The sequence below is a fragment of the Scyliorhinus torazame genome, chromosome 6 (assembly GCF_047496885.1).
Source record: "Scyliorhinus torazame isolate Kashiwa2021f chromosome 6, sScyTor2.1, whole genome shotgun sequence".
Classification (NCBI taxonomy): domain Eukaryota; kingdom Metazoa; phylum Chordata; class Chondrichthyes; order Carcharhiniformes; family Scyliorhinidae; genus Scyliorhinus; species Scyliorhinus torazame.
Window position 1 is genome coordinate 186,130,965 of NC_092712.1, and position 12,906 is coordinate 186,143,870.

Consider the following 12,906-nt stretch of genomic DNA (forward strand, 5'->3'; position numbering starts at 1 on the left):
CTGCTCCATTTATGGTGAGAAATCCGCAATGCTGTTTTAATTGAACCAGCTAATCTTATTGCACATCTCAATAGGCTAAGCACACCTGCAGAGTGGTAACACAAATTTTTTTAAACCCTTGTTAAAAAGTTCAACCTAATTAAATACAGAAACAAATTGCTTGCAATGAAAAATGCATCGGCACAGTGCTGATATTGATCAGCAATTTTGACCTTTGCTATTGTAGTTTACAATGGCGTCAGAATGGCAGGATTAAATTGCAGCCCTTTATAAATTACTTCCAGCTATCTCTGATATCCTGAATTCTATTGAATGATAATTACATCACTTTCTTTACTGGGTATGAACCCTGTTCCTAATGATAGTTTACACTTTATTTTTAGAATAGTTATTATCATGCCTAGGAAACCCACAAAAGAAATAGCTATCTGGCTATGCAGCCTTTTCATGCATTGAGTAGATTAATTCTATACAAGGGCTGCCAGAATCTTGGCCTCTCTCCCCTGTCCCCTCCCTGATTCCATCTCCTCCTATCGTGCTTTACCTACCCTTTTCCTTTTTTTCTCTTTATTTCCTTCATTCTAATTCTCAGGCTTTCTTCGCTCTTCCTTTCCTCTCCATTTTATCTCTCCATTCTTAATAGAGCGCACCATGTACTGAACTGCAAATCTCTTTATATGGTGAGGAGTCCTCAATGCTGAAGACCTGTTGTGATGCTGTATCTTGTGACACTAATAAAGGTTATTATTATAAATTGCATGCTGAAAGTAAATAGCTCTGCTAAGAATTTGTTCCTTTCCTTGAAATTACATTAAATGTAAAGTTACAGTAAATGTAAAGTTAATATTCCACGCCAATTTATTTTGCCTCCTACCATCATTGTTATTGCACGATGCAATAATAATGGAGCTGTAGTCAGTCTTTATCAACTCGTCCACAGCAATCCTAAACCATAAGCTAGAAAACCCCAAGTGGTGGAAAACTTTGCAACTATAAGTTTACTTTCTTCACAAGTATGCTACACTTTCCATATGCTATATCTCAAATTCCTGGTGTGTCACATTGCAAAATGCTATTTGCCAAAATAAATCTATTTAATTTGCATTTTGAGTGAATCAATACTATTTTCTTCTACCGCCTCCCCACGGAGCCTATTCTACAGGTCATTGTCTCACTGAAATGTGTCCTATGCAGATTATCTTGAATTTGCTCCCCTTCATTGTAGGCTGTTTCTTCTGATCCTCCCTTTCAAGACAAGGTGAAATAGCTGTTCATAGTCTATGGCCCCTTTTTCAAATCCTTAAAAATGTAATCGTATGAACGTTCAAGGTAGTCTGCTTCATGTCAGATATAAATAGTCCCTACATACCTATAATAATTCTGATTGTTCCTTTGTGTACATTTTCAATAGCTGTAATATTGTTTTTACTACTGTAGCATCCCAGAACTGTACACAGTATTCTAAATGTGGTTGCATTATGATTTATAAAGTGACAGGCTTATCTCACTAGTTCCCAGAATTCGCATTCTGCTTGTTTTGGAACGTATACGTAGGCCAAAGACAAAGATCGTAATGGAAATGTAAGAAGGAAATGAAGTGGCAAACTATAGCAAGTTCACAATCATGTTTATGGGTAGTTTAAAGGTACTTGACAAAGTGGTGACACAATCTGTCTTGGTCTACCAAATGTAGAGGTGATTGCACTGAATAACAGTAATTTAAAGTATGTGCATGCATGACTCAATGAGAGATTGCTTGAAAATCCTACATATATAGATTTGGATGGCATACATAATTTTCACTGTCTATATTGCTGGCTCTTCGTTTTGGGGTCTCAGCAGTTGAACATTTCCAAGATGTTCACTTTATTTCAAATTTCAAATGTTCTCTGTGTTTCTTGTACTTTTATGCAAAAAGTACATAATTGAGTTTGTTAATTTTAAATTGTTGGAAAAATATTTTTAGTCTATACATACCTTTGGTGTGGTGATTCTCACCCCTCTAGTGCAAATGGCTATCACTTATACAAAATATAATAAATATTTTTCATGATAAGTGATAGCCATTCGCTTGTTCTTGCCACAGGGAAATTCTATGACCAATCAGATTCAAGCTACCTGGTTTAAATTTCAAACAATGCTTGGCAATTAACTGTCGGTCATCATCAACTGCTGCATCCTCCATGGCAATGCCTTTACCAATCTGAGTCCACTTGCCAACCAATCAGCACCCTCTTTTTATACAGTGTAAAGCTGCTGTTTCCCCAAGCATTGGTATTCTTGTGATTGTATTAGATCTCCCATTAAGTCCAGTGTTTTAAATTTGTTCTTGCATTGAAGTTGATTTTTCTTTAAATTGTACTGTATAAAATTTTGTGTTAACTAAGTGTCTTACATCTGAGCTGACACAATGTGATTTTAATTGGCTGATGAAGCCAGATTTTGTATCATTGAATTTGCCAATTGTAATATTCACTTAGTTTGAATTGACTTGAAATTTGATAATATTTTGATTGTGGACACTTCCTCAAAATGTAAAACTCATTGCAACCTGATTATGCTTTTATATATTTCGTTAAATAACTTATTTTCCAGTTTTCTCATGGCTTTTCCGTGCATCCTGAAAGTGATCACTGCTGTCTGCAATTTAGCTTCATCGGCACACATAACCTTCTGGTACATTGCTCAAGTGACCATTAATTACACATGAGTCTAGAGTGTTGGCAGATAATTCTACTACAGTAATATTCATAGAATCATAGAATTTACAGTGCAGAAGGAGGCCATTCGTCCCATCGAGTCAGCACCAGCCCATGGAAAGAGCATTCTACCTAAGCCCACACCTCCAACCTACCCCCCCCCCAACCTACCCCCCTCCCCAACCCAGTAACCCCACCGGATCTTTTTGGACACTAAGGGGTAATTTAGCATAGCCAATCCACCTAACCTGCATATCTTTAGACTGTAGGAGAAAACCCGAGCACCCCGAGGAAACCCATGCAGACACGGGGAGAATGTGCAGACTCTGCACAGACGGTGCCCCAAGTTGGGAATCGAACCTGGGACCCTGGAGCTGTGAAGCAACTGTGCTAACCACTGTGCTACCGTTTCCCCCCCCCCCAAAACCCCTCCTGATTTCCAACTTCCAGATTGCTATCTAGTAACCTATCCAGAGGATGAACCTAGATGATTCTTTTTCTTCAATCATGACATCTTAACTGTAGTCCACTAACATGGTGCAGCAGAACCAGAGTAAGACTTGGGTTGGTCAGTGGCAAGTCACATTCACACCACACATTGATGGTGGTGCGGTGGTAATGTCACAAGATTAGTAAGCCAGGTCCAGGCTAATGCTCTGGGGTATGTGGGTCCAATCCAATTATTAATTCCAATTGATAAAATCTGGAATTACAATCTTGACTCGGTAATGTTGGCCATGAAATTGATTGTTGTAAAAACCCATCTAGTTCATTAATGTTCCTTGGGGAGAGAATCCTGCCTTCCTTACTCAGTCTACCTGTGGCTCCAGACGCACAGCGATGTGGTTGACACTGCCCTCTGAAATGGCCTAACAGGCCACTCAAATGAGTGCAATTAGGGATGGGCAGCCAATGCTGGCCTTGCTGGTGATGCTCACATCCCATAAAAGAAGCAGCAAGCACCCAGAAAGGTGAGGTGCATTCCATCACACTCCTGACTTGTGCTTTCGAGATGGTGGACGGGCTTTGGGGAGTCAGCAGGTGAGTTTCACATTGCAGAATTCCCAGCCTCTGACCTGCTCTTGTAGCCACAGTATTTGCATGGTTGGGTCAAAATCCTGGAACTTCTCCTTCAGCAGCGCTGTGGGTGTACCTACACCATATGGAATCCAACATTTCAAGAAGACCGCTCACCATTACCTATTCCAGGACAATTGGATATTAAATACTGGCCTCGACAGCGATGTCCACATCCTAAGAACAAATTTTAAAACTCTTCCAAGTCAATATGAAGTAGTGCCACATCAAGTAGTGTATTTGACCACACACTGTTTTGAGCCTGAATTTTTAAATTATTTTCAACCCCCATCCGACACGGAATCCAGCTATATGGTATGCATTATAAGACACTAAAATAGTTTGAAGTTTCTTGCCATAAGCTTCTTTCTTCTACTCCCATCTATATTGTGTCTACTACTTCATAAGGTTCACATTTCACTTATGAATAAATTCAGTATAACATTTTATAGGAAAAGTTTTTGTCCCATTACTGATCCATTTTGTTGACCGATTTTTGTATTCTTTTTACTTTCCAGGCTCTCAGTGGATTTGTGCTGGTGATTACAGCTGAAGGTTTAGTTTTTTATGCGTCCTCCACCATCCAGGATTATCTCGGGTTTCACCAGGTAGTTTGTTTTATCTTTTTGTTGCAATACATGTGTATGGATCTGAAAAATGAACAGCTTATTCATCACAGTTTTGGATTTCCATGTTAATATTCCATGTTTGCATGTGACGGCTTGCTTGTGAAATTCAAATTGGACCTGAAGGATCTGATTGTTTTGGTATTTCCTTAACCATAAACTGACGCAGAGATGTAATTTGCTGCCTGGCAAAATAATGAAATTTATTTTTCAGCAGTTATACTAGGCAAAGACTCAAAACTACTATTTGTTTACTCTTTCGCTCAAACACTAAAAGAACCCTAGACAGTAATCTCTAGTGTTGCTAAACTAAATTTAATTGTGATGGCCTGGAGAAACACTTCACAGTTCACACAGCTCACTGAATGAAAACATTTTTTGAGTTTTATTTTTAGTGGTTTACAGAATTGGAATGCAGGTTTAATCCCAAACTGAATTTTCAATCATAGAATCCCTACAGTGCAGAAAGAGGCCATTTGACCTATCGCGTCTGCACCGACCCTCTGGAAGACGATCCTACCTCGGCCCACTACCCAGCCCTATCCACGTAATCCCACCTAACCTGCACATCTTTGGATATTAAGGGGCAATTTTAGCATGGCCATTCTACCTAACCTACACGTATTTGGACTGTGGGAGGAAACCGGAGCATCCGGACGAAACCCATGCAGACACGGGGAAAACATGCAAACTCCACACAGTCGCCTAAGGCCGGAATTGAACCCGAGTCCCTGGCGTTGGGCATCAACCACTTTGCCACCATGCTGCCCACTGTTAAGGTTTTGTGTATTTTAGGTCTTTTAATTTTGTTTCTCAGTTTTACTGGTCACTTCCTCATTGTGAGAATTAAGACTAAGTGCAGTTATTTAGGTAAAGTGTGGTTAGATTCTGGGGGATAATTGTAGCAGTGTATGTAAAAAATATTTCCATTCCCATTTTAATGTCATATATTTGGTCACTTTATATTTCTATTGTAAATGTATTTAATTGCATTTCTCATTGAATCACTTGACACTTCATCTTGAGGGCTTTAGATTTTGGGTCAGCTGGATTCCTGCATAAGTACTTCTCATTTCTGGATGTTGATCTAAAGCAGCAAGCAAGGAACCTCAGAATGATTTGAGTTTACTGTACATTCATCTGGTGCAAGGTATTTTGAAAGCTGCCTACCTCACTATGGCATCGCGAAGTGAGACGGATGCCAGCAGTCCAAATGGGGAGATATTTAGTTGACCCTAGAGATCCAATTACATTATTAGGAGACTGTTAATGGTGGAGAGAGATCTAGTATGACTGAGCGGGATATTTTGACTATGGATGAAAGAGACTAAATACAGTGGCACTGTGGCGATAGAGCACAAGGGCAGAGAACACACAGCCAACCAAAGTGAGAAGAGAAGAGGATAGACACTAGAGGTGTTGCTGCAAAATGCAGAATGAGCTTGTGGTGGAACCTGGAGACCTGGATGAAGATTTTGGGTTGCATGAGTTAAGAGAGACACTGGAGGTTGACAAGGCTGAGTGTGAAGAGTGAGAGGCACCATGTGAAGGACAAGAAGTGATCCGTGAAGTTCTAGATTAATTGTAGTTTATGTATGTTGGAGATTGGGAAGCCAGTGATGAGGATGTTGGAAACCTGAATGTGAGGAGCCCAGCAGCATGAATAATTGCTTCATGGCAAAGGAGGTGGTGCAAATAAATTTTCAGAGGTGCCACATTTGGTAATAGACTGGAGATGGGCTTTGGAGCATGTTTTTGAATTGAAGTTGAATGCCATCAGGATAAACTTCAGTTAAAGACCATGAAAGTCGATTCCATCAGAAGTGGAGGTAGTAGCAGTCAAACAGGATTGTTATGATACTGCCAGTATTGAACTGTATAAAGCTCTGCTTCATCAATGCATTGATGCTGCACAGCACAACTTCAGACATAGAATGAAGAGTGGCAATATGAACTATACAGTACATTTAAAATAAAGCAGAGGAACTGATACCTGGGGGTTTGTATACACAGATCTTTGTGGCAGAATATGTTTGTTTTTATCTGTTCATGGGATGTGGGCATTGCTAGTAGGCCAGCATTTAAATCTGTAATTGAGAAAGTGGTGAGCTACCTTCTTGAACTGCTGCAGTCTATATGTTGTGGGAACACCCACTGTGTTGTTAGGAAGGGTCCAGAGATCAAGAGGTTCCCAGCCTCCGCCCTGCACTTGTAGCCACAGCATTTATATGGACAGTCCAGTTCCATTTCTGATCAATGGTAACCTTGCCCCCCAGGATGTTGCTAGAGGATTACCATTGACCAGAAACTTCAAAAGGCGCATGGACTTTATAAATGGAGACATAGAACTGAATTTTAGTTTCAGGGTCTAGATCCTGACATGGGGAACATGGATTTAGCCATGACTGGACACAAGGAGATTTCCAAGGAGATGACTGTTATGATTCCCGTGTGTGAACCGTAAATCAAAATAATCAAGTTACCAAACAACCCCAAATGAACAAACTACCAACATAATTTCACTTTTTGTAACTTTTACATTCACATGAATTTTTAGAATACCCAATTATTTTTTTTCCAATTAAGGGGCAATTTAGTGTGGTCAATCCACCTAACCTGCACATCTTTGGGTTGTGGGGATGAAACCCACACAGACACGGGGAGAATGTGCAAACTCCACATGGGCAGTGACCGAGGGCCGGGATTTGAACTCGGGTCCTCAGCGCCGCAGTCCCAGTGCTAACCACTGCACCACATGCCGCCGTCATTTTCACATGAATAAGAACAAACACAAATTAAACATGAATGAGCCGGCACACGATGCTTCAAATAAAAATGTTAATTTCACTTTATACATGTACGACAACAAAGATATGTCTTATGTAACCACAAGTGACTTGTCGGACCCCTAGCCAAGCTGTTCCAGTACAGCCAGAACACTGGCAACTACCCGGCAATATGGAAAATTGCCCAGGTGTGTCCTGTACACAAGAAACAGGGCAAATCTAACACAGCTAATTACCACCTATCAGTCTACTCTCCACCATCAAAGTGCTGAGAGAGTAGACAGTGCTATCAGGCAGCACTTACTCTGCAATAACCTGCTCATGGATGCTCAGTTTGGTTCCACCAGGGTCACTCAGCTCCTGACCGCATTACAGCCTTGGTTCAAACATGGACAAAAGAGCTGAATGCCAGGGGTGAGGTGAGAGTGACTGTCCTTGATATCTAGGCAACATTTGACCTAGTATGGCATCAAGGAGCTCGAGCTAAACTGGAGTCAATGGGAATCAGGGGGAAAACTCTCCGCTTGTTGGAGTCATACCTGGCACAAAGGAAGATGGTTGAGTGTTGGAAGTCAATCATCTCGACTCCAAGACATCACTATAGGAGTTCCTCAGGGTAGTGTCCTAGGCCCAACTATCTTCAGCTGCCAAATCAATGACCTCCATTCCATCATAATGTCAGAAGAGGGGATGTTCGCAGATGACTGCACAATGTTCAGCACCATTCGCGACTCCTCAGATAATGAAGCAGTCTTGACCAAATGCAGCAAGACCTGGACAATATTCAAGCTTGGGCTGACAAGTGGCAAGTTACATTCGCACCACACAAGTGCCAGGCAATGATCATCTCCTACAAGAGAGGATCTAACCACTGCCCCTTGACATTCAATGGCATTACTATCGCTGAATCCCCCACAATCAACATCCTGGGGGTTATCATTGATCAGAAACTCAACTGGACTAGCCATATTAATATTGTGGCAGGTCAAGGGCCGGTCAAAGGCTAGGAATCCTCGGCGAGTAACTCACCTCCTGACCCCCCCAAAGCCTGTCCACCAGCTACAAGGCACAAGTCAGGAGTGTAATTTCCTGGATGAGTGCAGCTCCAACAACACTCAAGAAGTTCAACACCATCCAGGATAAAGTTTGATTGCTCCCCCTTCCACAAACATTCAAAATCTTCACCGCCAATGAACAGTGGCAGCCGTGTCTACCATCGACAAGATGCAAAGCAGTAACTCACCAAGGTTCCTGAGAGAGTACCTTCCAAACTCACGACTACCACCTTCTAGAAGGACAAGAGGAGCAAATACCTGGGAACCCCACCACCTGGAGGTTCCACTCCAAGCCACTCACCACCCTGATTTGGAAATATCTCGCCGTTTCTTCACTGTCACTGGAGCAATATCCTAGAATTCCCTCCCTAACAGCAAAGTGGATGTACCTACACCTCAAGGACTGCAGTGGTTCAAGAAGGCAACTCACCATCACCTTCTGAAGGGCAACTAGGCATGGACAATAAATGCTGGCCTAACCAGCAATGCCCACATCCCGTAAATGATTTTTAAAAAAGTACCCCATCACTTCCTGCACAATTGTGGCACCATGTGCAATTTCAATCTTTCCATCTCAATTGATTTGGCCCTCACGTCGCATTTATCAGCTAGCGTATTCAATCCAAGATCTGGTTAGCACTAACGGCGCACATCTGCCAACCCTCTCCCACTTGGGTCATGTTAGTTTTGATGGCATAGCTTTCCAGAATTTTCAGCCAACAATACCCAGTTCACGATCTGGACCTGGAATGCAAACTCTTTGCTTTTCGTATGCCTGAGTTATTTACACTACTTTTTCGAATTCAGTACCTTTTAGCTACACTGTACATAGTTTCCCCCAAGAGCTTCTGGAATGTATTTTTTTCTTTATGCTGCTGAACAGAAAACCAACCTTTTTGTAAAGCTTTGCTGGTTTCTCCTCGCAGTAATTCTGTGTTCTTGTTTCTCTCTCTGTCTGCTTTTTCGTGTGTCTGCATCTGTTTCACCTTCCAGCTCTCCAGCTTGTAGCTCTCCTTTGTGCCTGGCCGTACAGCTTCTGTCTTAACTTCCTTCCTGTTGATATTGCTTCCAATTGAAGGATTACCTGGCCACATGGACCAGTATTTCTTAATATCCAAGAAAATTACAGTTGATCCTTAATGATTGATGCAAACTTCTAAAAGTCCTTTTCAAAGGATCTTAAAAACAATTACCAGATTTCACATTTTAAATAAATTACAAATTTTCCCTACTGTACTGCTTCCAGGCCAATTGACCCCACAGCGACCAATTAAGAGGTCCCTTCCTGGAGCCATGTCCAGTTGAGAACAGCGGGTTGGTGGATCAATGAGAGTTAAAAGAGCTCTGGGGCGCGATTTATCAAAAAAAGGTAGCCTTATTGGGTGAGGTGAGCACGGTTGTTGCACCTGAGGGATGTCTAGAACACAACAAGATGGAGGTGTCCCCTGAAGGCGTGTAAATAGACCAAATTACACTGTGCCCACAGCTGCACAAAATTACCACCTGAACCCAAAAAGGACACCTGGTAGCTTTCCTAACCCATGCTGTAATGTAAATCTTGAAATATAACAAGGATAAAACATTACAGCACAGGAGGAAAATCCAATCCATGGCTGCTCTTAACTTTTTAAATAGCAACTAGGTTGTATTTTGGGGACCATAAATGAAATATGTATATGCAATCACTAATTCATTTCCGAAAGCCCACACAGTCCCATAGGAGAAAATTAGTGTTTTATCTCATCGTACTCAAAAAGAAATATAATTTTTTCCGTATTTGTCGAAATCTGAGAGAAATTTTAATTCAAAACGCAATTAAATTTCTAAAAGAAAATTCTTTATTAATCTAGCCTTCAGTTTTCTCTTATTGATTCACGAAATACCTGAGATTATTTCACATTTTAATAAATTGCATGGGTAGGTCTTTTCTGGTCAGCGGTGAAGTGATGACGCTCATCACTGGTGTCAAGTCAAAAGGATTTCCAGGTGTCCAGCAACAGTGACATAAGGTAAGCAGTCAATCACATTGTGATAGGCGACAAACCAGAACTGCTATATCCCTTGACTTTTAAATTTTACAGTAAACAAAATAAATGATTGAGACATGCTTATGGGATTAAGGTAAAAGTCAAAATTATATTTTTTAATTGTGGAATTTCTTATCATGAATGAGAAGCATAGAATGTACAGTGCAGAAGGAGGCTATTCGGCTCACCGAGTCTGCACCGGCCCTTTAAAGAGCACCCTACTTAAGCCCATGCTTCCACCGATTTCCCGTAAACCAGCAACCCCACCTAACATTTGGACCACTATGGGGCAATTTAACATGGTCAATCCACCTAACCTGCACATCTTTGGTCTGTGAGAGGAAACCTGAGCACCCAGAGGAAACCCACGCAGACACGAGAAGGAAGTGCAAACTCCACACAGACAGTCACTCGAGGCCGGAATTGAACCTGGGTCCCTGGAGCTGTGAGGCATCAGTCCTATTCACTGTGCCATCTTGCCGCCCATAAAAAGTTTGACATTTAACAAAGTACAACCTTCTTTCCAGTGTCTGCAAGGATGGCTAGCAGTAATTATGAACTTACTATGGTATTAAAATACCAGCTCTACCACCTCAGTCCCCAAGGAGTAATTCTTTCAAGGGTTTTTACAGATGCTAAGAGCATAAAAGTGTGGGCAGAATCTTACCAGAATTTGACAAAGTGTCAAGCTCAGACAGAAACTGATGTGCAACGCTCCAGTTGCAGAGACCAGGAGCTGGATTCTCCACCGGCGGGATGTTCCGTTTTGCCGGTAGCCCGGGGGGTTCCCGACAGCGTGGGGTTGCCCCACAATGGGAAACCCCATTGACCAGCCAGCGAAACGGAGCATCCCACCGGCGGGGTGAAACAGAAATCTGCCGCAGCGGGGCACAGAATCCATGCCCAGTTTTCTCACGGAACCTTGAGCCTCTTTGCTTTAAAAAAAAGAGTGGCATGGTTTACGCCATCATTCTGGTGGGGCAGATCCTCTTTGAGCCAAGAACTGACCCCAAACAGATCGGGTGCCATCTCTAAGGGGTCCCCGACCAGCGCTGCAGCCGAAACGCCCCAGTCCACAAAGCCTCGGGCACTCTCTCCACCGAGAATCATGTTTCCTGATTCTTGTGAAATTTTCCACCCTCGCCACCAATCTCGCAGGTGGTGAGTGCAGTCTAAAGACTGTGCCATGTAAAAGGGCAACTTCTTGTCAGTTCAGTGATTTCTAATTGATTGCAGCCGAGGGGTACCTCAACAGAGCACCCTTTGGAGAAACATTGAATTACTGACAACAGCTTTTGGAATACCATGTTTAACTGTGCATATGAGGAATCCAGATGTTACTGTCAGTTCAAAGGACGCAAATGGTAAATCCTGACAGCATTGCCGTCATTACAACTGCAAAATCCAAGCCAGTATGTAATATGTAAATTACTTCCAAATGCAACAAGCAATTACTGATGTAAAGCATAGATTGGCTGGTAATTTAATTTAAAAATATGGTTTGTTGTACATTGTAAATAAACTAGTAATGATGCTTATTTTTTGAAGCTAAGGTAACCCTTTGTACCAGGAAATCACTGGCTCCAAAGAAAAATCTGCTGTTTATTCATTTCATGGATAGAATGTATAGCCAAATTAAAAACATGTTTCATTTTAAGAGATAATAGCTGCAAAATTGTGCTCTGTGGCTTCTGTAGTTTTGGCGTTATGGGTGCCATTTTGGTTCCAAGATGGCATCCATGTAACATGCATACGCTTCTAATGTGGCACACATTGAGCACCATCTTGATAAAGTTGCTGGTGTAGGCACTAAGGGTATGTGCTGGAAGTATGAAGCATGGGCAGGTCATGATGTCAGTGTGGTGATACACCACTGTACTTCCCTAGCATTGTGCATAGTTATATAATAGTTTTGTGTAACGTGGCCCTGTAATCCTGTGTATGGTACTGTGTATTGTACTGTAGCTCTGTAGAGGTTCGGTCACCTGTATGTAACCTGACCTGGCCACGGAGAGCTCCGCCTTGGCCACTCCCCCGGGAGTTAAGTATAAGACCCAGCTTCTGAGACCGGACCCATTTTGTCTGGGGTCGTCTGTGTCGGGTAAGCTTCCTATGTAGTGTATTAAAGCCTTGGTTAAAGTCTCACATGTCTTTGTGGTTCTTGACGCTTAGTGCATCAGTCAGTCAACACATAATAATGATTTGATGCTGGCATTGTCATTTTTCAACCTCACACCCCCAAGCTAAGTCCCTCTATTAACCAGGCACTACTGAACACATGTTCACGAGTGCTATTTGAAGGTATTACAAGTGACTTGATTGCAGCATGATTTCTGCTAGTTCTGTTGGAGTTTGTAGAAATATTTGGTTTTTTGCAGAGTTGGTTAATTTTGGTGAAGCTAAATGTTGCTGCTTGTGGGGAAGACTTTGGTTCTGACTTGAAGTGTTCTGGTTAGGCCTTTTGATTCTGGCCATGGATGCTGTAGTTCCTTGAGCTGCAGCATGAGAGGGAGCTGGAGTAGAGGGTAGCAAATAAGAGGACAAGCTGCTCGCAGAGCAACGTGGGGGTGGAGGAGGGGTGGAGGAGGAGAGCCGTCGACAGGAAGATTTATCTTGCTGGAATATTTCCCTTCTCT

General features: G+C 42.1%; 1 protein-coding gene across 1 annotated transcript in view; it reads left to right on the top strand.

The window, feature by feature from the left end:
• ahr1a (aryl hydrocarbon receptor 1a) overlaps positions 1–12,906 on the top strand; it is a 290,646-nt gene that overhangs the window by 183,695 nt on the left and 94,045 nt on the right. The window contains exon 4 of the mRNA XM_072509176.1: positions 4,295–4,384. Coding sequence (XP_072365277.1) covers positions 4,295–4,384 — 90 coding nt within the window. The remainder of the gene's footprint in view (positions 1–4,294; positions 4,385–12,906) is intronic.